Source organism: Rhipicephalus microplus, chromosome 7, assembly GCF_043290135.1.
Source record: "Rhipicephalus microplus isolate Deutch F79 chromosome 7, USDA_Rmic, whole genome shotgun sequence".
Lineage (NCBI taxonomy): Eukaryota > Metazoa > Arthropoda > Arachnida > Ixodida > Ixodidae > Rhipicephalus > Rhipicephalus microplus.
In genome coordinates this window covers 51,596,321-51,620,058 of record NC_134706.1, presented here as the reverse complement: position 1 = coordinate 51,620,058, position 23,738 = coordinate 51,596,321, and the positions used below count along the sequence as shown (strand labels likewise).

Here is a 23,738-nt window from a genome sequence, read left to right as displayed (position 1 = left end):
ACAGTGCCAGAATTGTATGCGTGTCTGACGTTAGAGGTTTCCGGCAATGGTAGACTGTATAGCCGTGATGTCGCAACACGGAAAAGCCTCATGTGACATCCATGGACATACTTTGCTTTTGAAACTACTCAAAGGAGTGGTACTTGCATAGGTCGAGCTGCGACGTTAGGCAAAAGTTATTACAACTGCGTAGTACCATTGACATTCTTAACAAGGCTCAGGAAGACTGGTACCATGACGATTGTTAATAGTGTGATTGGTAATGGAGCAGTTTTCTTTTTTGTCATGTTTCCAAATAGCACGTAAGTTGGTGAATCACCTACCTGGCTGCTGTCACAAAACATCTTACAAACACATTAGCAGCAAATAATTATGGAAGCATTAACAGAAAATTAATTGGAGAATTATGGAGACACACTGTTTCTGTAACGCCTCAGAGCCCTCGTCTGGCAAGGTTTGTGAAGTAGCCATGCCTTTAAGGTCACTGCTATTAAGAAGTAATGGAAGCATTTTTTTTTTCTCTTAGTCTTGGCATTGAAATATGACAACATTTCAAGACCTTGTGAAGCTTATATCTGTAGTATTCTATTGCCCCAGCTTTCACTGGAGGCTGCTATGTATCTACGCCGTCTAAGCGAAGTCTCATTTGTGATCAAGCAAAGTCTCCTATGTTCCAGTTGTCCTCCAACATGTACGAAAATGCAGTAACTCTGATCAGTGTACCCCGAACCTCAAATAATCCGGTTTACAATTGCACACATGCCTTGTCCTAACGGCTTCACAAGAACAAGCGAGAAAGTATTGTGGACAGTGCCTGCAAGGTCTTTCCTGCCCAAGCTGCTTGGCAACAGTCCACAGAACTGCATTATGTGACTTGTGCGCCTTTCGTACGTACGGCTACCACCCCTGAAGCCGTTGAAACAATGGAGAGGGAGAGGGGGTAGCAGCAGATTCGCTGGTCTTATGGGCCAATCCTCATTGTGGCACTTGTGTTCCTGCGTTCGGGATCATGGTTGCCACAGCGGGTGCCATGCTGCTCCACAGGGCTCCCAGCTGAAATGTGCAAAAGAGCAAGAAGAGGAAAAGGACCTTAAATCATGGACCTTAACCAAAGACCTTAACAATTTTCCCCTGCAAACCACGGCTTCCTATTGCTACGTTGGTGTTTACATGTCTAACAACTTGTCATGGAAATATCACTTTAATTACGTATCAGCTAAAACAAACCAAACATTAAGTTACTTGAAAAGAAAGTTTTATCTTGCCCCACCGTCACTGAAACTGTTGCTTTATAGTACATACGTTCACCCCCAACTAGAATATGCCTCATCTGTCTGGGATCCGCATTGCTCTACATTAATACAAAGCATTGATGCAGTGCAAAATCGCTCTGCTCGCTTCATCTACTGTATAGTGGCGAATATAGGTCGAGATTTTTTCCAGAAAATGTCAATGAAAAGTCACCCCTCGACCTATATACCAGCCCTTGGCATAAACCAAGTGATCGTCTGGCAACAAGAAGTGTCACATGCTTTTTGGGCATCAGCATCGACATCGCCTCTTTGAGCCGGGGTTCTCTGCTGACGCCTTTTTTTTTTTTTTTTTTGTTCATTTAGTGTTCGTAGCGAGTGTCGACGTTACTTTGCGACTAGCCATGAATACGGGGACGCGGCGCCAGTTCATCACCGCGTTTAAAAGAAAAGTTATCGAGTTCGCGGAGGCGAATGACAACATGGCGGCACAGCGGCAGTTTGGAGTGTGAGAAAACGTCGGGTACTGGCGCAACCAAAAATACAAACTGCCGGTGTGTAACGCGAGGAAGACGTCGTTTCGCGGTGGCCGAGCTGTGCACCCGGAACTCGAAGACAAAATGGCGGATTTCGTCCGCGAGTACCGTGCCAGATCCCTGCCGGTGAATGCGGAGCTCATTCGACCAAAAGCCGTCGAGCTTGCCCGTGAAGCCGGTCTATCAAAGAAAGACTTCAAGGGATCCATTTATTGGGTCCGTTGCTTTATGCGACGCAAAAGATTTGCCCTTCGACGGCGCACGTCGATATGCCAGAAGCTGCCGGAGATGTACGAGGACAAATTGATAGAGTTTCAACTCTACGTGAACAGCCTCCGGCGGCAGCATGGCTACATGCTAGGCCAGATTGGCAACGCCGACGAAACGCCGGTGTGGTTCGACATGCCGTCGTCCACGACTGTTTGCGAACGCGGGGCAAAAGAGGTGAGGCTTTTGTCGACCTGAAGAGAGCATTCGCGCTTCACTGTTATGCTTTCCTGCACGGCCGACGGCAAAAAGTTGCCCCCCTTCATCATCTTCAAGCGGAAGACAATGCCGAAGGAGGCCTTCCCGCGGGATGTCGTCGTCCGCGTCAACGAGAAGGGGTATATGAACGAGGCCCTAATGCGGGAGTGGAGCTGGACAGTGTGGAACCGGCAGCCCGGAGCACTTCTGCAGCACCGGAACATGCTCGTGTTGGACGCGTTTCGCGGGCACTTGACCACATCGGTGAAGGAGAGCCTTCGCGACGGAAAGACTGATCTTGGAATGACATCAACACTCTAACCGCTGGACGTTGTCGTTAATAAACCTTTCAAGGACTGTGTGCGTGCGCTGTACACCGAATGGATGGCTGGCGACAACACATGGACCCCGACAGGCCGGCTGTGCAGGCCACCTCTCGCGACAGTTTCTGGTTGGGTCTCCGAGGCATGGAGGTCTCTACCTGAAGAGATGGCGGTGCGCGCATTTAAGAAGTGCTGCATCAGCGACGCCCTCGACGGCACTGAGGACGACATGCTATGGGAGGCGGTTAGCGATAAGCAGTCGTCGGAGGAGAGCTTCGACAGCTCGAAGGACTGAATGCGTGAACTATTCTGCATTTTTATTTTTTTTTTTCCCCTTTTCGCTGGTCAAGGTAAGGGGGTTGACCTATATTCCGCCTCGACCTATATTCCGCATTGTACGGCAATTACGATCGCAATACCAGTATCACAAACATGAAAGCTGCTCTTAATCTCCCTTCCCTAGCAACCTGTAGAAAGCAATCACGCATTTGTATTTTTCACAAATTTTACTACCGCAACCCTACTCTTCGTTCCTTGTTGATACGCCCAGCTCCATTCCGCTCACATCGACTTGATCATCATCATAAGGCAACCATACCATATTTTTCAAGCACTGCAAGCTCGCAATCATTTAATCCCAGAACAGCAATTGATTGGAATCACTTACCAGCCTTCGTAACTGACACAACTGTATTTAAAAATGTCTTATCAAGCCTTCTGTAGTGCAACATATTTCTTTCTTCTGCATATTGTACTTTACTAGATATTATCTTTTTGTATTTTTTGCATTTTTGTAATTATTCTGTACAATGCTTTTAGTTTCACTTTTGTACTATTATTGTTTTCGCTTTCGTTTACTGTGTACACCCCCACCCCCTTTATAATGTATTCATATTCTGAGGGTACTACAAATAAATGAATAAATAAATAAATAAATAAATGGGGAACCAGAGGATTTAATAAGTAGCTGACTGAACTAGTTGGTAGTGCATACTTAACAGCTGATGTGTTAACGGCATGAAAAAAACAAAAACACGTGGACACGGACAGGAAACAGATGGGACAAGCATTGACTTCCAACCGAAATTTCAATGCCAAGAAACTTCTTATCAGTAGCCAAGTTAACAGTAAAAAACAGCGAAAAAAAAAAAGATCTTGAAAACCGATGCAAACTACTAAAAACATCAACAATTACTGTGGCCTGCTGGGCCAACCCTCCCATCCCAAGAAGCAGAGCTCTCTGTACAACAGTGCAACTGATGGCTTGCTTATGCACGTGCTTCTTTCACGCGCCATTAGAGCAGCCTCACAGATTCCGCGCACGTGCTCTCCTTTAATCTTATCCAGCACTGTGGCACTTTCAAACTGCGGAGTGCGCCCAGACTGGCTCACGTGTTACCCCAGGAAACCATCATTGCCATTTCGATAGTTAAACTTTCCTTGGCATAATAGTCTATTGGATCTGTTTGGTTTTGCGAAGGCACGTGGCACCCTGTGAGAGCTGGCCTACCTTGGCATGTCCGTTAGCCTGTATGCGGACCAAGGCTCGAGTGATGCCGCCGAGCGCCTCCATGTGGGCGTACACCATCTGGCTCTCCAGGTGGACGCAGTGCAGCGAGAACTGCGTCCTGTGTTCGAGCTCCTGTGCCTGCTTCATCGGATCCACCTAGTGTAGTAGCATCAAAAAGAAGACTGGAGTTGTGTGGCTTTCGACAATGCACTCAAGGCATAATACACTCAAACCTCGATATAACGAAATATCTGTCATAACGAAGTAAATGAAGAATAGTCTTGCGACAGATATGTCGGAAATATACCTTTATAACGAATTTTTTGATCTAACGAATTTATGCCAAAGCTTGCCCTTGGTAGTTTTTTAAGGTCTACAAGGATAAGCATCACAGACAGAACATACTGTACTTCATACCATTCAGACAGAGAACTTGCTTCACATACTGGGTCAAGCTTTGCCAGAGGAAAAGCAAAAAGGAGGTACGGGTCAGTTCAGACCCCTACAATCTATATGTATCCGTTTGACACAGAATCACAAGCACCCTTCTCTCCGAAGACTTGACATATACTTTGACGACTGAGCAAGCACCCCTCCTGTCCTACCACCATTTTTTTCTGTACCTTGTTCTTGGCTACAAAATACTGCAGCTCCGGTTCTTAAGCGCCAAAGTCGGAGAGCCTTTATATACGTGCATGATTTCTCGGTAATTTTAAAATGTCGTGCTTCGAGCTTGCATTCCCAGTTGTCATAAATTGTCGATAGACTTGAATAACGTCTTTTGCCCTTGTGATAACCCACAAGGATTCCCTTCACTTCAGTAAAAACAGTAAGTGAACGCATATTAAACCAAGTATTGTGTTTAGAGGCACAGGTTCACGTCCCATTATCAGTTGTCAAGCCGGAGGTACCCGCTTCCGCATTCCAAGCTCACTCGGCCACAGTCGTCGGTTCTTCGGATGCTACAGGCAGGTTCATTCCCATCTCGTACCACATTTAGCCACTTTGCTGATGGCATAACTCCAGGATGCCCTAGTTGTGAGGCACATAACTGCACACTCGCTCACATGCTCTGGCAGTGCCCGGCGTTACATGGCGCAAAGTTCAGCACAGAAGAAGACTGGGAGAGGGCTCTTAAAAGTTCCGAACTCTCAGTCTAATACTCGGCAGTCCAGGAGGCCTGCGAACGGGCGTAGAGCCACGGTCTTCCAGTACCGGCGTGGATGCGGCCAGCAACTGCGGCAGACACCTCTTAGGGGGGCGTCTGACCAGTTCTCCAGGACCAAATAAAGTTCATTTCACTCACTCACAGGTTCGCATTTTTAGAGGCTCCTCTGCCGCCGTCATGAATTTTGATTTGTGAACGAGCAAGGGCCTTCCTCCAAATCTTGTAAGATTATCTTTCAACAAAAAAGGTGCGGGGGGAGGGGGGGGGGGGTGCTTGCTTGGCATTTTAGAGTATCTTGCAATATACTTCAGAATGTTCAATATGATCTCTTTGATATACTACCAGGTCAAAAGAGATGTTTAAAGTGCTGCTCATGACAGCCATGGTGAAGAACTTTCACTTCACATAATGCTTGCAACCATCAAGTGAATCGTAAATGCACTTTGATTCAGCTACTCAATTCTTATGTAAGAATGTAATATGACTGACTGCATAATAAATGGATATTTAAATTGCCACCCAATTATCACACATTGCTAGAATATGCTCAAAATGACATCCTACAAGACACCTTCAGTACGACAAAGTACCCAGCACCTTGTAATAAATTATTTGTGGTGCATGTATAAGCAGTTCATAACTAATGCGAAAAAGCCAAGGGCTCATGAAGGAACTTGCAGTTTCAATGCATAGAACAGCAGCAAAGCTGCATCTACTTACAGCTCCGAATGAGTTGGAGGACTTCTTCACCATTCTGTTGATGGCCTTGTGGTGGCCAAGTACGACACCACTTTCGTGACGATCACATAACGCCTGTGGACAAAGTACGAGTTAGAGAGGTCAGAACAGGGTCTTGAAGCAAATCTGCATAATGCGCACATGAGCTGTTGATACCTTCGCATTTGTAGCGCACACTTAGCAATTCGCATACAGTATACACCACTTCAGAAAGAAAAAAGTTTTTAATAAATGCGAATGAACACGCTCAAAAATTCATGATATGTTTAATTTACCGTTTTATATGCACAGTGTACTCTCAGGAAATGGAAATCTGTTAAACGAAACCACTGCTTCAATGTGTGTTTAGCACGATTGGATTCTCCACCCTTGTTCATCTCACTGTAAATGGAACTCCTGTTAAACAAAACAGATTTTTCTGGTCCCTTAAGGTTTTGTTTAATGAGTTCACTGTAGTTGCATTTGCTTTATATATTTTGTAGTACAAATTGCCTATGTAGAAAGTGCAAGGTAGATGTCAATAGGTACTTATTTATAATGTATTGCTTGGTTAAATTGATGAACATTCTAGGAATATAGTGCTCATGTGCTACGACCTTAGTAGAGACTGGCAGTATTGTAAATAGATAGTATCAACCACACAAAATTTCTTGAGTGTAGTAATGCTTCAAAAGATCCTGCTAGAGCTTTCATGCTTGACTTAGCAAGACGATTTTAATGTTATGCTTGAGTGTGCCCGACACTCAAGAACATCAGTGTTTGCAATGGTCTAAGACTACAACTATAATTTTGCAAACGACGAAATTGTCAATTTCATAATTGACAAAGTGCAACTGACCTTGTAAGCAACTAGAAGGTCCAGGAATAAGTTAAGCTCTTCTAGAACTTCCTCCTCTTCATGGAGAGACTGGAACAGGGTTTGGTAAAAGTAATATACCAACAATGCAGCTTGATAAATACAGGCTCTACTATAAGTTGTTAAAAAATAAAAACAGTGATTGAATAGCAAGACAAGATAAAGCGTCCTCCATTACCAAACTGCAACTTACTATAGCAAAGTTCTGTCAGAGCGTGAAAGTGTTACCTTTCAATTACATGTTGAACAGCATTAACCATAATAAGAAAAAAATTTGGTTGGGGCATATGAAAAAAAAAAAAAAACATTGTGTTTCTGTTAGGTCAGCAATGGGTCTTCTGCCAATTTTTGGTGGCAGCGTAGAGGCTTGACATGTTGATGCAGGTGATGTCGATTCATGTCATGTCGGTGTGTCATGTGAACAGTGTTAAATCACAAATGTGTGCTTTGCACCATCGCTAACCCTCAACTGTGACGGTACCATCATACAAGACCAGCTCATGACCCAAAGATGCACACGGATCTACAGTGCACTGTTGTAAGTTACTTTAAAAGATGTAGTTCGAGGTGCCGGCAAACAAATGCAGTTATTCTGTGATTTAACACTTTTTACTGTCACAACAGCATTTTCAAATGCAGCAAATTAAGCAGGTTTTTTTATTAAGCAGCAGAGAATCTGTTGACGCAAAGTATGGAGAAATAAATTTTAAACTCATTTTTATACCTGACAATTCATTTCATGCTACCTACCTTCATGCGATAAAGGTTCGACTGCATCCGCAAATATTTCGCACGCAATGCGAATTTTCTCATGAGCTTCCCACGGAATCGGGAATACGAATGCCCAATCACTTTACAAATATAAACGAAATGTCCCTGCATTATGATTCGCTACTAACCTGTTCAGAATGAGCCTCATGAATTGGCACAAGAAGGCTCTGTAAGGATCGCAATGCCTTCTGCACAATGTTCCAGGCGTCGTTTCCACCCGTTGCCCAGTCGGACTCCAGCTTGGATATGTTGCTCAACGTCCTGCGGATTGCGAGAATACGTTGTCGTGGAAGTCGTCAATCTCGGGAGAAGCCACAAGAGCATGTCATCCCACAGAACGCAAGAATAGGTGGGGATTCAAGGCTGCAAAAGAATCAGCTGATACTTTAGCAAAATTGCTTCCGTGCAAAACGCGATTGTAACTGCACTAGCACTAAAGTAAAAAAAGACTATAATCCCCAAATTCTCAAACAGGCCTAGACTCACAATTTGCCCTTCACTCAACTGAGCTGAGCACAGCCCTGCCGCTAAATTGACAATGAAAAAGCTGTTCGCAAGCGTCACCGCTGATTATAGCTCATACGCTGTGAGCATCTATGCCGTGGAGTAGATCTGCCATAAATTTTCTTGAGGCAAGGTAGAGCGCAGAGTGGAGAAATGTTCTAGAATATGGTGGCAACATCATTTCACAGTTGCAGCCAGTCGAACTTACAACAAGCTGTAAAGTGTGCCTGAAATGTACCTAACAAAATATTCAAGGCTTTTCCTCTACTAACACCAAGCACACCAAATAGATCAAATAGCATCGCGTTTAACCCCGGCACGGCTGGTCACACGTCTGCAACTATCAGCTACTTGTAAGCAAGGCTGTAGGCATGTGCGAATATTTGGGCAATTCGAATATTCGAACAAGTATTACAGTATTGGAAATCACTTAGAGATGTATTTAGATAACTCAAAATTTCAAAGTATTTCGAAATAAGCCATAAGCCTATATATTAGACCGCATGTAACGGCCCTGTGTAAGAAGTTTCATTGCGGTGTAGGAGTGCTAAGACTATGAACACTTATCCAAAAACATTTGCGCTGCCGCTTATATACGCAAAGTAAAGTCAATTTTAAACTCTAATGAATTTTACCAGTTATATCTCACATGCTATTGAAATTTGTGTCCTGTTACTTTTCAAAGTAGCGCGCACTTCACTACGAAACAACAAAGAAGCCACACTTACCTGCCTTGTTGCAATCTTTATAAAATATTGTGCAGATTAGTGGGATCATGACAAATATGCCAATTTTTCTTTATACTAATATGCGACATATAATATTAAAGCTATACAATTCAAGGTTATTCAACCAAATCACGATTCTCTTCAAATTTGCTTCGAACCTAAAGGTTACTATCCGCATATTTCTACGAGACTGCTGTGCACACGATGCAATTGAGAACTTGTACTCCATTAAAATGTCAGACTATCGAAATGAGCCGTGTTCATAGCAGCAAAAGAGACAAAAATTGAGGTGGATTGAAACAGAAGCCACAAAGGAGCGCACCAGAGAGCAATAAGAGAAACACTGCAACTAGTGCTCTACTAGAAAACCAGTGATGGCACATAAAGGTAATTATTAGGGTTTTACATCCTAACACCGTGACACGATTATGAGGGGAACAACAAGCAGCCGAGAACTGCAAGCACTATAACAACGAGGCAGACTAAAGTGACAACACTGGTTGTTTAAAAATTCCATCAGCGTTCTCCAACAGTCATTTAAAGCAAAAGAGTTTGCTAGAGCGAACATTACATCTTGGTTCGAAGTGGAGTAGAAGAAAATCGTAATTAGTACTGAATATTTTTTAAGCGATTGCGAACAGCACGATTCGAATAGTAGTAAATTGAAGTTAGGAGCGGTAAACTATGTTACAGTCTAACATTGCTCCCAGTTATCTCACATAGGCTGTACAATATGCTTTTAGACTTCAAAGTACAAAAAAAAGGTTGATCAGGGCGCTGGTAACATGTACAATGAGGATGGAAAAAAATCCAAACAATGTGATGTCTACACTCTCTGCTACATCGCATTTCTTTTCAAGCGTTTGTAACTTAGATGGTAATGAAACGCCGCCAGAGTCATCCGGGATAAAATCAACAACCATTCTAGCATCTCTCTATAGTTACCAAGGTTGGAAAGTGAGGAAAACGGCCCACTACGCTGTTTGTTTGCGTTTCTTCTCATCCCCGCTGTGCACTTGCATTACGAAGTGCGGCCTTTCAACAGAGCCGGTCTCCCATAAATGAACGGTTTTCATTGCACAGCAGGCCCATGCTGCAGTAAAACCACCCTTTAAAGCATACGACATGCGGTGAAGTACCAACATCTAGTCATTGGTTTCAACTAGCACTAAAATATTTAGGAAAATTCGTATTTGTGTCGAAGCATTAAAATATTCATGCCAGCTTACAAGAATGCTGCACCTTACAAAGGACTTCTATTAGCGCAAAGGGTGCATGTTTTCTTTGTGCCAGTTGATCTCCTGTAGGATTGTGCAAACTGTAAATTTTATTGATTGATTGATTTGTGGGGTTTAACGTCCCAAAACCACCATTTGATTATGAGAGACGCCGTAGTGAAGGGCTCCGGAAATTTTGACCACCTGGGGTTCTTTAACGTGCACCCAAATCTGAGTACACGGGCCTACAACATTTCCGCCTCCATCGGAAATGCAAAAACTGTAAATTTTAGGTTTGAAGCAAAATTGTGAGTGAATAGCGATCTGGTTGAATAATTTTGAATCGAACAAAAATAGTATATATCACACATTACAAAGGAAAATGAGCATATTAGCGTTGGGCCAATTAACCAGCACAATACTTTTTTAATTGATACAAGTTACGCATAAATGTCATTTATCTTTAATCAAAGGAAGGGGAATCAAGTTTAAACAGTAGCAGGATTTGACTGATCGTAGAATGCAAGTGATAACCTGTAAAATGCATTATGTTTCAAAAGGTTACGGTACAATGAGCACATAAGCTGGTGTAACAAGCTTTCAAACTTGAAATATTGTGAATAGATCAGAGGGTAATGTTTTCCTAAAGTAAGGCCTCACGGCAGTGCGGAGTTTTTTTCAAGAGGTGCATTCATGGTGTAGCAGTTCTCCATTGCAGTGAAACTACCTTTACAAAGAAAGGGGTCACATGCGAATTAGTATGCTACACCTGTTCATTCATTACGAATAAAATTCAAGATACCACTCATTTAAATTTGAATCAAGGCATATTGGAATACTGTAATGTTTAAATACTTAGAATGTTCGAAGTTTGTCAATATCCGCTCAAGCGTAATTAAACGACAAAGAAAGCTCCGGTGAAGCGCTTGGAAATGACCAGTCGGATGCGCCTCGTCTTCAAGCCTCTGGGCCAAAGAATGCAAAATGGTCTGCGTAAACAGTTTGCCATAATTTTTGTGTAGTAGGGAGCCATTTACTACGCCATCCTTCATGATTCTTCAAAGATGGGTGGTACCTGACAGGCACTTGCAAGAAATTTTGTGCAATTTTTTGAGGCTGTGGCTGACGACGATGATGAATTATGCCTGAAGTTCTTGTAATGAATTCGAGCATTCGATGACCCATTCGTTGCACAATTCGCATTGTGTGATGCCTGGTTGTTCCTTTGCTGTAGTGAAATACTTTGTTACGCACATTAACGAGATTCCTATTCTGACATCAAGTCAGCTGACAGCCACTTTGCACCGAAGCTAAGCACCGGCGTGGCTCAGTGGTAGAATACTCGGCTGGCACACAAAGGACCCAGGTTAGAATCCCACTGTTTTTTACTTTGCGCGATAGTGGTTACGGTTGCCGGCGGCGGCGGATAACTTTGGCGCATGCGAGCGTTGTTGTAATCTCATCACAGCTTTCGCTGTGAAACACAAGAGACGCCAAGGGGCAAGCAAGGAAGTACTCACGCGAACTCCTTGCTGACAACGAGGATGTCCACAGCGGCCATCTTGGATCGGTCGACCATGCGCTGGGTAGCCTCGCGCAGCTGGCTGAGGCAGATGTACACCTGACGCAGCTGCTCTCGCGCCATGGCAAACTGCACCGTCGTGTCGCTGGACACCAGCTCCTACGCTTTCAGACCAAGAGAGCACAAAAGTTGGGCCTCCGACAGCTCCCGCTTGCTGTCAGTACAGCATGTAAACAGTCTAAAGCTTTGAGTACGAAATTCAATACAGTAAAACTAGGCTTGCACGAATAGTGAACTTTAGGTTCTAAGCGAACAGAGATTCGGTTCAAATATTTTCAAATCATAATTGAATAGTATATACTTCGTAATATACCAAAAAATGAGCGTATTTGTCACAATCTTACTAACCAGTACAATATATATATTTTTTAATTAAAACAAGGCATGCGCAAATATCATTTTTTATGGTTCGAAGAATGCGGAAACAACTTTGAGTAGTAGCATGATTTGACTTTCGGTAGAACGCTAGTGATAACCTGTAAAATGTGTTACGTTTTAAGATTTACTATACTTGGAGCATATAAGCCGGTATACCAAGCTGTTATGCTTTTAGGCATAAAAGACAAAGTAAAATGCAAAAAAAAAAAACAGTGTTTCGTGGAACAGTACTCACGTCCGACCGACGTGCGACGTCACTGGTAAGGAACTCGTCTGGCACATTTTTGCAGTACTCCTTGAGCCGTGCTTGAACATCCTGTAGGTCACAATCGGGCAAGTTTCAAAGCAGACATTTCGTACAGAGAACAATACATCAGTACACTGCAACGGATCGATGCAGGGTGAAGGGGGGATGCCGGAACGTCCCCACCTCAGCTCCTCCTAGCTTGAATTTTTGAATATACAAGCCGAAAATGGGTGTTGAGGCCCCCTACTTTTGGTATTAGATGCCTTAAACTGACCCCTCCCCCCTCTTCTCCCAAGAAAAAAATCCCCTACTAAATGCCCTACGTCGTGTGGTATGGGGATGCCCACAAGCATCTGGCACCATAGGCATTTAAGCAATATTAGAAGGGCAGTGGGAAGCCAAGCCATCAGACCTCGACTACGAACAATCAGCGCAGCCTTATGAAATGGGCTGGAGAGGCGGTCATGGCCCGCAACGACCTTAAATGACGTGTAAGTGCCCGCACGGGTAGTAAGACAGCGGCCTCTCTAATCAGTAGCGCCACCTGTGGCACCATTACGGTGGCTCACCCACAGGCCCAAGTAAGGGCCGAGACGCTTGCCCTTGCTCGTGCCCCTGGCAAGGTCAGTCACATTTTACGATGTTGAAAGAAAACGCATTTTTCTGCTCATACAAGGCTCAGCCCTCACACCTAGACCTCACAAAGGAGGCCGCCCTGCTAGGACACACAATGCGCTGGCTCAGGATAAATGATCATTCCCTCTTTCTAAGCCCCTGCGTGGAGCCTCTAGCTTATATCCCCTTTATCTTGCCCAATAAATTTTCCTCGACCAGAGACTGCCTTTTTTTTCTTGCTACACAAAATTTCCTAAATCTTGCCTAAAATAATGGGCAACAAAAATTTGGCATTCAAGTATCCACATAGAAAAAGCAGAGACAAATTGGAACCGTTTCATGAATAATCAAAGAAGTTTATTGATTAATCAAATTTTTAATTACTGAATACAGGCATCTAGCCCAAATGTAGTTTGGGGCTCGCTCTCGAAATGATCGAGACCTAAATTTTCCATTATGGACACTCTTGCAAGAGCATCACCAACAGACGCTTTTTTAAACCATCACTGGCAACAAAATGCATCCTATAGTCGAGCTTTGCCTGGATGTGAGAGCAATATTTTCTTGACTAACAATTAAAATTAACCTATGAAAATGCTTTAGTGAAAAAAATAGAGCCTCGAAACTCACCGTGCCACTAAACGTCAGGAATATGTTGACTGCTTTGTCGAAGCCCAGGACGGGATGCCTTGCAACAAGGGTGAGAAATCGCCTGAGCGCCCGCCTCCGCTCTTCAATAAAATGCGAGTCGGCTGCATTGGGATAAAAAAAAGGGAGCCGTGAATGCTGTCGCCGAGATTTAGTTTAAATATTTATAGGCTTTAGGGTCCCGGATAATAAATCATGACTAGTCATTCTATTAGTGGGAAAACACTTAAGAAGACAGTGTGCCCTGTGACCACTACACTTATACCTCGATATAATGAACCTGGATACAACGAAATATAGGTTATAACGAAGTACATTAAAAATAGTTTTGCAAAGAATATAGTGTTAGGAATATACCTTTATGACGAATTTTCGGATACAACAAACTTATTTTCGTGTAAGATGCAACTTTTTTATATTGAGTTTTGAGTGCAATGGTGCTGGAATGCCGGGTTATAGTTGCTGGGGTTTAACATCCCAAAACCACCAGATGATTATGAAAGATGCCGTAGTGGAGGTATCCTGAAATTTCAACCACCTGGGGTTTTTTAACCTGCACCCAAATCTGAGCACAAGGGCCTACAGCATATTTGAATCTATCGAAAATGCAGCCGCCGCAATCATTCCCGCGACCTGCGAGTCAGCAGACGAGTACCTCAGCAACTTGACCACCGCGGCAGGGCTGACAGGATCAGCAAACCATAGTAAAACTGTATTGGCCTAATTGATCTTATTAACCGATATATATTTGCTATTAGTTTTTCCAAGTAGCACTGTAAATTTTGTAGATAATTTTCGTTGTCCCATTCCATTTCTTTTGATCCTTGCACTTCATTTCTGACCCATTTACATGAAAGACTTGCCACTACAGGTACATAATTTAATGTTATGTGGGGTTTTGTGTACCAAAACCATGATAAGATTACGAGGAACACCGAAGTGGAAGGCTCCGGAAATTTTGACCACCTGGTGTTCTTTAACGTGCACTGACATCGCACAGTGCACTCAATCCTCCGCCCTCAATCACTCCGCCTCCATCGAAAGGCGACCGGCGCAGCCGGTATGAAACCCGCGCCCTTAGAGCCAGCAGCCGAGCACCCTAGCCACTGATCCAACAAGGCGGACTGTCATTACACGTACAGTCATCTATGTAACACGCCAATGTTACATAGAATAACGAAGTGCATTGAACTGATATCTAGTGATGCGCAACTGTCAACTTTCCCTCCCTGACAGCAGAAGCTGCAAGTGATGCGTACCCATCGCCCGCTTTGGTGGCAACTGCGGCACAGCTCGGTAGGGGAACCGTTGCACCAGGATGTCAAACAGCGTCACGAAGTCATTGTACCGCCGCTCGACACGAGACTGGTACCTCTGCAAGACACACACCAAATGTGAATGTTATTAAGCTTGTGCGAGTAGTGAATTTTAGGTTCAAAGTAAATAACAGTGATTTGTTTTTTCAAATAATTTCGAATTGAATTCGAATAGTTGGTGTGTGTGTGTGTATGTGTGTATATCATATGATATAAAAAAATGGGCATATTTATCACGACACAATCAACCTGCACAATATTTTTTTTAAATTGAAACAAAACCTGTGCGAATGCCGTTCTTCCATGTTCAAAGGATGTGGTAGCAACTTTGAATAATAGCAGTTTTTTTTTTTACTTTCTAGAAAGCAAGTAATAACCAGCAATATATATTACGTTTGAGTAGTTACTATTGACTTACACATAGCCCGGATAACCTGGTATAACACACCACATAAGCCATTATAACAAGCTTTTAAACATAAATGATGAATTGATGTGAGGGTAAATCTCACAGTAATTTATTGAAGTAAACCTTGAAGTAAAGTTCCTGGCAGTGCACAATTCTCCTGCACAAACGTTTTCACGGCCTCACTGTCCTTTATTGCAGCAAAACCACCTTTACAGGAAGTTACATGTGGACTAATATGCACTTATTTGTTCATTTCAAATACTTCAATATTTCCAACAACTTAAATTCAATTCAAAGCAAATTCGAATATTGTAATATTCATTCGAACATTTGAATAGTTGCACAATCTTATAACAAAGTATGACACATAACTATTCCTTTTCTTGCATGAGTCAATTTTTCTATTGCTAATTATGGAAAGCCAGGCACGCATACATATTCCTTCCAGCAGAATCTAAACAAAAACATGGAGGGTAATTTCTAAAGAAACATCGTTGCGTGACATTCAAAGTGTAACTATAGTGGGAGATATCCTTCGTGGCATCTGCGGGTATCATTTTCACACACTTGTTTCGGATGCGGCTCACCTTTCTTGTTTGTAAGTGCACATTGCAAAAAGTACAGACAGCTTGACATTTGTATTACTTCCCCAAAACACTATTAATAGTGTTCATTACTATTTTGACTAAAGTTATTTGCTGTCTAAGAACATCAACCACTATCACCAGGCCAAGTAATTGTACAGCCATCAATGACCCGTCACAAAAGGGTGAGTGACATAGAAGCACAAACTAACCTGACTAGAAACCTCGTAGACAACATGCTTGAGAATGATGCCTTTCTTTTCGGGAACCAAGGCGACGCGAATGGTGTCCTGCGCCACCATCTGCGCGTAGCTGGTGTTGAGGATGCGTGGATCCGCGCCACCAGACTTTAGGTCCAGGCTCATCATCTTGCGCCCAGTCAACCCGAGCTTCTCTCGAAGCTGGGCCGGACTTGGCAACACTGGATTTGGCAACACTAACGAAAAGAAGGACAGGCAACACAATAAAACCAATAAAACTTCCACTTTCTAGCAAAATTGGAAAAATTATGAGCTGAAATTGGTAAACACCAGCTTCGTTTCAGGCAGAAGCCAGCGGCAGAAGCCACAGAGCCATGCTGATGCTCGAAACTCCTTTGCAAAAAGATGTAACAAGTTTTATGTCAGGAAGGAACTGTGTTAAAAAGTGCAATATCGCGCAGTAAAGTAAATTAACAACCAGGCATCACACAGTGAATCGCATAACGAGCGGGTTGTTGAATGCTTCCGACCCGTTACAAAAACCACAGCCACAGCTCTTCATCGTCCTCAGACACAGCATCAACAAGGTGCACATAATGCATTACTGGTGCACAAAACGAAGAATTATAGCAGATTGGAAGCTTCCCCAATTCACAAAAGTTACAATTTATAGTGTAGCCGGTACCTAGCAAGCATACGTGAAACGGTTACCAAGCAAGCCCATAAGGTTTCCTTGGTAACTGATGCACGTACACTTGCTGTAAACGGTACTCATATATGGCGTTAAATGCCCACTTAATTTTAAAAAATTTTTACAATGCTTCTCGTGCGAGGGGCAAGCAGTGGTTTAAAGAGGCCAAACGAGTATACTCAGGATCGGCAGGGCTGATGTGTGTGTCATTACCCGAGCTATCTCATGATCAGTAGTGAAAGCGTTGGGAACAGCCGGTACGGCACACTTGAGGTATCCCAACGAAACAATTCACGAAGAAGAAGATGCCAGCTAACGTGCACCCAACGCATACCTTCGAGGTTGAGCAGTGTCTTTTCATCAAGCTGCCTGCCTTGCTGCGCTATAGCCACGAGTGCAAGGCTTCTGTACAGGCTTGTAGGGGTCACAGGCCCCTGCTTGGCACCGGCATATTCCCACACCTGAAAAATAATGTTCCAGGGTGAACCAAGGAAGGAAGTGTAAATGGAAAGCTCGTGTTCTTAGTTATGCACAATATTAATGTGAACTAATAGTCAATGAGCCAAGGAAAGTATGGGGATGTTATTACACTCAAACCTAATTAAAACAAAGTTGCAAATAAGTTTGTCACATCTGAAAACTCATTATAAAGGTACATTCCTAAAGGTATATTGCGAGACTATGCCTTGTTTGCTACATTAAAACAGATATTTTGCTATATCCGGGTTCACTGAATCGCGGTTTGAGTGTAGCAGTAACTGTAATGCAAATTGAAAGAAGGAAAAGTGGACCAGAAAATAGCTTGCCACCAGCAGGGACCGTCCAACAGACTAACAATACAGAAGGTTTCTCCTTATCTCCAAAATAGCACAACAATGCGATGACAATAAAGAAAAGAACTGGACTCGTCCATGTTCGTATTGTTGTCAGGCTATTTGTTTGTAGAAGCACATTGCACTGCATGCCGGAAAAGAGAAAACTGTTCCCAATGATTCTTACAGGAATTTGCACACTATAGTAGCAGCCTAAACAAGAAAATGACTTAAATTTGCGATGTGACCGGAAAATACCGGCACTGAAGTCCGAGCATAAAATGCAGACAAATAATTTCATCTTCCCTCTATGCGCCAGCAACCAGCCCTCTTTCGCTACACAAATGCAAATAGTGCTTTAAAGAAATACTGCACTGCCTTAAAGTTTACTGCTGAGCTTTCACGCACCTGTAAACTGATGTAGCAGTGTTTACAGCTATATCAATTAACATTATACTATCATAAAGTTAGTCTGCACATCCGGTTCACATTACTTTTTCAAATACCAAACAAGCGCTCTTCTGTGTTTTTTTTTTTTTTTTGAGATATGCAATATGTCCTAATGACAAAGCAAGCTCCCCCCTCGCCCATCCTCCACTACCACCATTTTCACTGTTCGATTCGCTATTTTGGAAACAGTGAATGCACGCGTGTTCAAAAAAGCATTTCACTAAAAACACTAGGGTGCATTCTTTTTTCTTTGTGGATCATACTCCACTATCTTGGATCTTGCTCCACGACCGAAAAAGCCCCCCCCCCCCCCCTCTACCCCCCAAATCTTGTTGGATTATCTTTCACCGTAGGGGGGGATCCATTTTCCTGGAATTTTCTTAGAAAAGGAGCTGATAGAGCATGTTGGCCAAAGTTCATAGGTCGAAGCAGCAATGAAGAAAACAGACAATAAACACCAAACACTGCACATAGAATACACATGCCTGAATATTTCTCAATTCACCATTGTCCCTTGTGCTGTATATAATCATTGACATCTCTTATATCCTTCATTCACTACTCTATCTCCTTCCCAGCCAACAAGCATGGTTCTATTGCTGGTGGCAATTGCCTACTAAATTTCCACTTTTTTAACTGTTTTGATGCACTTAAATCTATAAGTACCGCTTCAGACAATATTCAAACTTGCATCTGATAATTAAAATGGTGAGGTATTGTTTCTAAGCACCAGATTCAAGTTACGTTTACTGTATTTTAAAGCAGACTCGACAGCTATTATAAATGCATCTATGCTGTTCTATGGCTTAGGATCATCGCACATAGAATACACATGCCTGAATATTTCTCAATTCACCGTTGTCCCTTGTGCTGTATATAATCATTGACATCTCTTATATCCTTCATTCACTACTCTATCTCCTTCCCAGCCAACAAGCATGGTTCTATTGCTGGTGGCAATTGCCTACTAAATTTCCACTTTTTTAACTGTTTTGATGCACTTAAATCTATAAGTACCGCTTCAGACAATATTCAAACTTGCATCTGATAATTAAAATGGTGAGGTATTGTTTCTAAGCACCAGATTCAAGTTACGTTTACTGTATTTTAAAGCAGACTCGACAGCTATTATAAATGCATCTATGCTGTTCTATGGCTTAGGATCATCGCAATGGTTCATAATGAAACACTTGTCATCAGAGTCATTCGAAGCAAGAACAGCGTTTACTCAACCGCACCTGACACAACGCCGCTTCATGCTGGTGACATGCACAACAGCTTGTCTGGTGCAAGCAAGCCAGGTGAGCTTTCTTTATCTGCAGCTTATCACAAACAACATTTGCTGCAGCAGCCGTTACACTCACCTGCTAGACACAACTAATGGGAAAACACAAAAGTTCGTACCTATTCTTTGCTCATATCAGAGGAGCGGGGTTCATGCCTGACTGTCCTACAAAAACAAGATAACTAACAACGGTTACAATGATGTACAGTCGCACTCAAAATGGCTCGCAACACGGAAGCGCGTGGCCTCACACGTTCAAAGATGGCGTAAGGTTTCCCACTAGCCCTTATTTAAATTACTAAACACGTTTCTCTCACTTAGGTATTACCTTAAACAAAAGAAATAATAGTTAGTGGTTAAAGTAAAAGCAATTTGAAGTCATTCCTAACATTCGAACTCGTGAGGCCATGCGCTCCCATGTTGAAACTCTTATTGAGTGCACCTGTACATTCCCGGTAAAAAAATTCCGCATGCATTTCTGCAATAAAGCTGCACCCACTAGGCTGACACTATTAACTTATATGTTTCATTTTCCTCGTACACCAGGAAAAGTTCGCTATTCAACTGCTCAAGTGGGCAGCTAGTCTTACAGTAAGCTTGACTATAAAATCACAACAGTTTGTTAAATTAGGTTCATAGGTACAAAAATGGCAGTCTATGTTACGCCAGTGAAGTGTTATAAATCATCATTAGAAACATCAAAGGCTGTATTGTTCAAAGTCTAACAAAATGGTAAACTTGTCTAAAAAGTTCATAACTTCTATGGAGAACACAATTGAATCATCTCCTGAAATGATGGAGACGTATAATGAAGGTGTGTGCCAGTAGTGCATTGTAAAGCAATATTTGTGTTCTTACATTTTGATACGTGGGCATGCGATTAAAATTGGTAGTAAGCTTACAATTGTGAAAAGAGTACATGCTGCAGAATTATATCCAGCAGAGATATTTCACTATTTCAGCCTATTAACTCTTCCCACAACTCTAAAATCATAATAAATTGTGACAAATGAACCCTGCCAGTTGCCAAGGGAAGAAATACCAAAATGAATTTGCAAGTAAGATCAACAGCACTTTCCATTAATTATTGCATGTATACAAAGTCAACCCTGAAACTAACAAAGTTATTGAAAAAAAAAATGACTTGGTTACAGGTGCCAGAGTTACGAAAGACAGCAATGCTGAATAGACAATTCAGCTTTATGGAAATTCATTAAACATTTACCATAGTCAACGAAGTCATATTATTTCCCTAAAAAGCAGCATGTGAGTAAACAAGATGCATCGACTAAACAATTCACTTTTTCCATCAAGAGCTTCTGCTTTTTACTGGAAGCTCTTAAGACTACACTGCACCTGGGTAAATGAAGAGTATAATAGTGCTGCCTAAGCCCATGAAAACAGTTGCCTATTGCTTTGGCCCTTATGCAACACTGTTACTTCCAAGAGTGCCACATTACCTCCTTACAAATTCCTGACTCGGCAAGTTTGTCCAGAGAATCACTACACAGGTTATGCCAAGTGGTTTTGTGTAAAGATTCACAGCTTTGATATTCACACCCAGCAGAGCTCGGTGGTATGGCACTCCGAAAAAATGACGTCTATTCTGCATGCACCATGACAGCCCTTTAAAAAGGTCATAATAGAAAGTTTTCGAATAGGGGCCCCAAAGCCTTTTGCGTATGGACGCTTTGGGTCCAGCAGGAGCGATGAGTTTTTGAAAAGGGCCTGTGGAGCTTTTGGACACTCACTGCATTCTTCGCCACTCTAGTCTTGGCCGAGAGCCGTTACTTCAGTGGGCGCCGTCACGTTTTTCCGACAAGTCTTTTGGGGCAGGCTTCGGGGCTCCCGCTAAATTCGAGAAGTAGCGTCCCCAATCCCAAACCCAAATGTGGTTTTGCGCAAGCGCGGTGGCCTTGATGCAAAAGTGGCCCCCATTCGAAAGCTCCCCAACATTATCTAGGGTTCAACGTCCCATACCTGTGATATGAATATGAGAGACACCGTAGTGGAGACGTCCAGAATTTTTGACCCCCTGGAGTTCTTTGACGTGCACCTAAATCTAAGTACATGGGCCCAAAACATGGGCGAAAATGTGGCAACCACAGCCGAGATTCAATCCTAGCGACCTTCTGGTCAGCAGTCGAGCAGTAGACCACCATGGTGGGTCAAAAAATGTCAAGTAATTTAAAATGTTACACTAAAGTTGCCCCATATATTCTAGTAAGACCTTATTGAAATATTTGTGTTTGTAGAAAGGTTCACTGATAATAGCTGACAGGGGTTTTAAGTCACAGAACCATGATATCATTGAGAGACACCATAGTGAAAGGCTCTGAAAATTTTCACCAATTGGGTTTTTTTATTGTGCACCTGTATCTAGCAGTAAAATGTAGCTGCCTTGGCTGGAATTCGATCCAGCAACCAACGGGTCAGCAGTCAAACATGATAAGCACCAGATCACCGCAATGAGTAAATAGTTGATTCAACTTGCCCGCTATTAGTGGTCTAGGAAAAATGCGGCCGCCGCACTATAAGAGTACTTCAAGTCGAGATACAAATTGTAAACGTGTTTAAGGGATGAAACATTAGATTTCAGCTAACCAACATTCTGCGCAGCACGACCGACTTACCTCTCAGCCACAGAAACTCCGGCATGCCTCTGTCAACTAGCCATCAAAACCACGCCATCGAAAAAGACAATGCGAAAGAAATATGCTTCCACTGCATTAACCGGTTTCAAGCAACCTCATCGTTATCTCCGCCAAACCCTCAGATAAGCAGGGCTGACACAAAATAGCCACATCCGGAGGCGTATACACATGTATAAAAACGAGGTGGAGGAAGGGAAGGGCGCGGGTAACCAAGCTGGTACAATTCGCCTTATCTTTGTAAGGCGACGCGGTGTATCTCGACACTTCTATCCTAGATGCAGCCCACGCGAGGTTGATACATCCTCTCCCACTTCTTTTCTCCTCTGGATAGTTCTTTAGCTCTTTTTTCTTAATCCTACGTCTGTAAAAGAACCGCGCAAGCACGGAGACAAGCGCGCGCCTAAACGGGCTTACATACTACGCAAGTACAATTGAGGCCAATGGGTATTCCGTGACGCGCGTCATGTACGCGCGTTTCGGCGACGCCACGCGTCCACTTTGCGGGATATCGATAATTGGCCGTACGACATTCGTGTCGTACAGCACATGAGTCTGTTTTGCCGCCGTTAACTCAAGCGGTTACAGCTGCGTTCACAAATTCCGTCACTGTAGCGGATACGCGAAGAGCGCGCAAATCGGCGTTCATAAATCGCGCCAGCGGAAATAAACTTGGCAGTGATTCGTCGAAACTTTAGGTACAGCTACGCGAGACCTCCTAATCTCAGGCAGGCGGCGCAGTTCTTTCATCGGAGCGATCCGAAAGTACAACAATCGCGGGCGAAACGCTAGTGAGCTTTCGCGTCCCTCTGGACAGTTCGCTGAAAAGCTCTGCGCTAGCCAGCACGCGAAAGCCAGCGGCGAACCTACGGAGAACATGCACACATTTGCATATGCCACAAGTGCCTTCAGATCAGCCGCCACGCTGTGCTACCCTTTCGGCGCAGCGGGCAAACTTGCCGAACGGGTTTTCCAGCTGAGCTCGCCGCAAATGACTTTCGCTCGGAGCCCGTGAGAGCCATCGACGAAAAGAAAACGCGGTCAGTTGAGGAGAGGAACACAATGGTAATAATAAAAAAAGAAAGGTCATCTTTCTTTATCCGGGTTTCCTAACCACCAGGTCTTGCGCGCGACAACGGGAGGCGTTTCCGTGTCAAGTGGTGCCCTCGTTTCAATCTCGTCATCCACCCACCTGATCTAACGTCGTCTTCGGAAGGTTCGTCGACGCCAACAGCCGGCCGAAAAGTTCGCGGTCGATTTCGTTGCGGTCGTTCGGGTTCAGCAGGCCGTGGACTTCCTTGTAGAGTACCGGCACCGCGCCTGCGAAGCCGCCACGTAAAATGTAGCAGGACGTGACACAAACCCGCGCATTCGGCTCGTGCGTCGATCGACACATGTGTACTACGACAACACGACCCCGAAAACAAACGCTCCTGCGTCGATTTTGTTCACTCACCGACGCTCAGGTCGACCGACATCCTGCGTCAGAACTTTCAGGACCAGGAGGCTCACCGATAACGCGTCGATTCCATTACTCCGCGCTTATTTCTGGACACACACTACAAGTTTACCACGCGCACCGAAGGCATCGCACGCCGGACGCATCGCCGAAGCGCCGGATCCGAAAACAACTTTCTCCACCCCCCTTTTGTGGGGTGCGCTAAATGTGCGGTGCGAATGAAAAAGGTCATCAAAAACTTTTAAAAACGCCTTTAAGTACGTACAAGTATTATATTAAAACTTATTGTTATTGAAAGTTATTATTACTTACAGTTGACATTATGTTTTTAAAAACATCAACTGA

The 23,738-nt window shown here is 43.4% G+C and overlaps 1 protein-coding gene across 1 annotated transcript; it reads right to left on the bottom strand.

Moving 5' to 3' along the window:
- Positions 1–583: 583 nt before the first annotated feature.
- Positions 584–23,553, bottom strand: LOC119180333 (sorting nexin-8). Its single transcript, XM_037431515.2, has 13 exons — positions 23,391–23,553; positions 23,127–23,254; positions 17,071–17,197; positions 16,058–16,281; positions 14,796–14,910; positions 13,519–13,640; positions 12,262–12,342; positions 11,587–11,747; positions 7,746–7,878; positions 6,829–6,897; positions 5,973–6,065; positions 4,085–4,240; positions 584–1,053 (listed from the first exon to the last, which is right to left on the bottom strand). The coding sequence occupies exons 1-13, from the start codon at positions 23,410–23,412 to the stop codon at positions 976–978; spliced, it is 1,509 nt and encodes a 502-aa protein (XP_037287412.2). The 5' UTR covers positions 23,413–23,553; the 3' UTR covers positions 584–975.
- Positions 23,554–23,738: the final 185 nt, after the last annotated feature.

Bases quoted from the DNA above. Each gene is read 5' to 3' on its own strand.
- LOC119180333 (XM_037431515.2), bottom strand. From the start codon at position 23,412: ATGTCGGTCGACCTGAGCGTCG. The intron at 23,255-23,390 runs GTGAGTGAACAA...GCGGCTTCGCAG, and splicing joins GTCGGTCGACCTGAGCGTCG to GCGCGGTGCCGGTACTCTAC. The intron at 13,641-14,795 runs GTACGCATCACT...ATCCCAATGCAG, and splicing joins GCCACCAAAGCGGGCGATGG to CCGACTCGCATTTTATTGAA.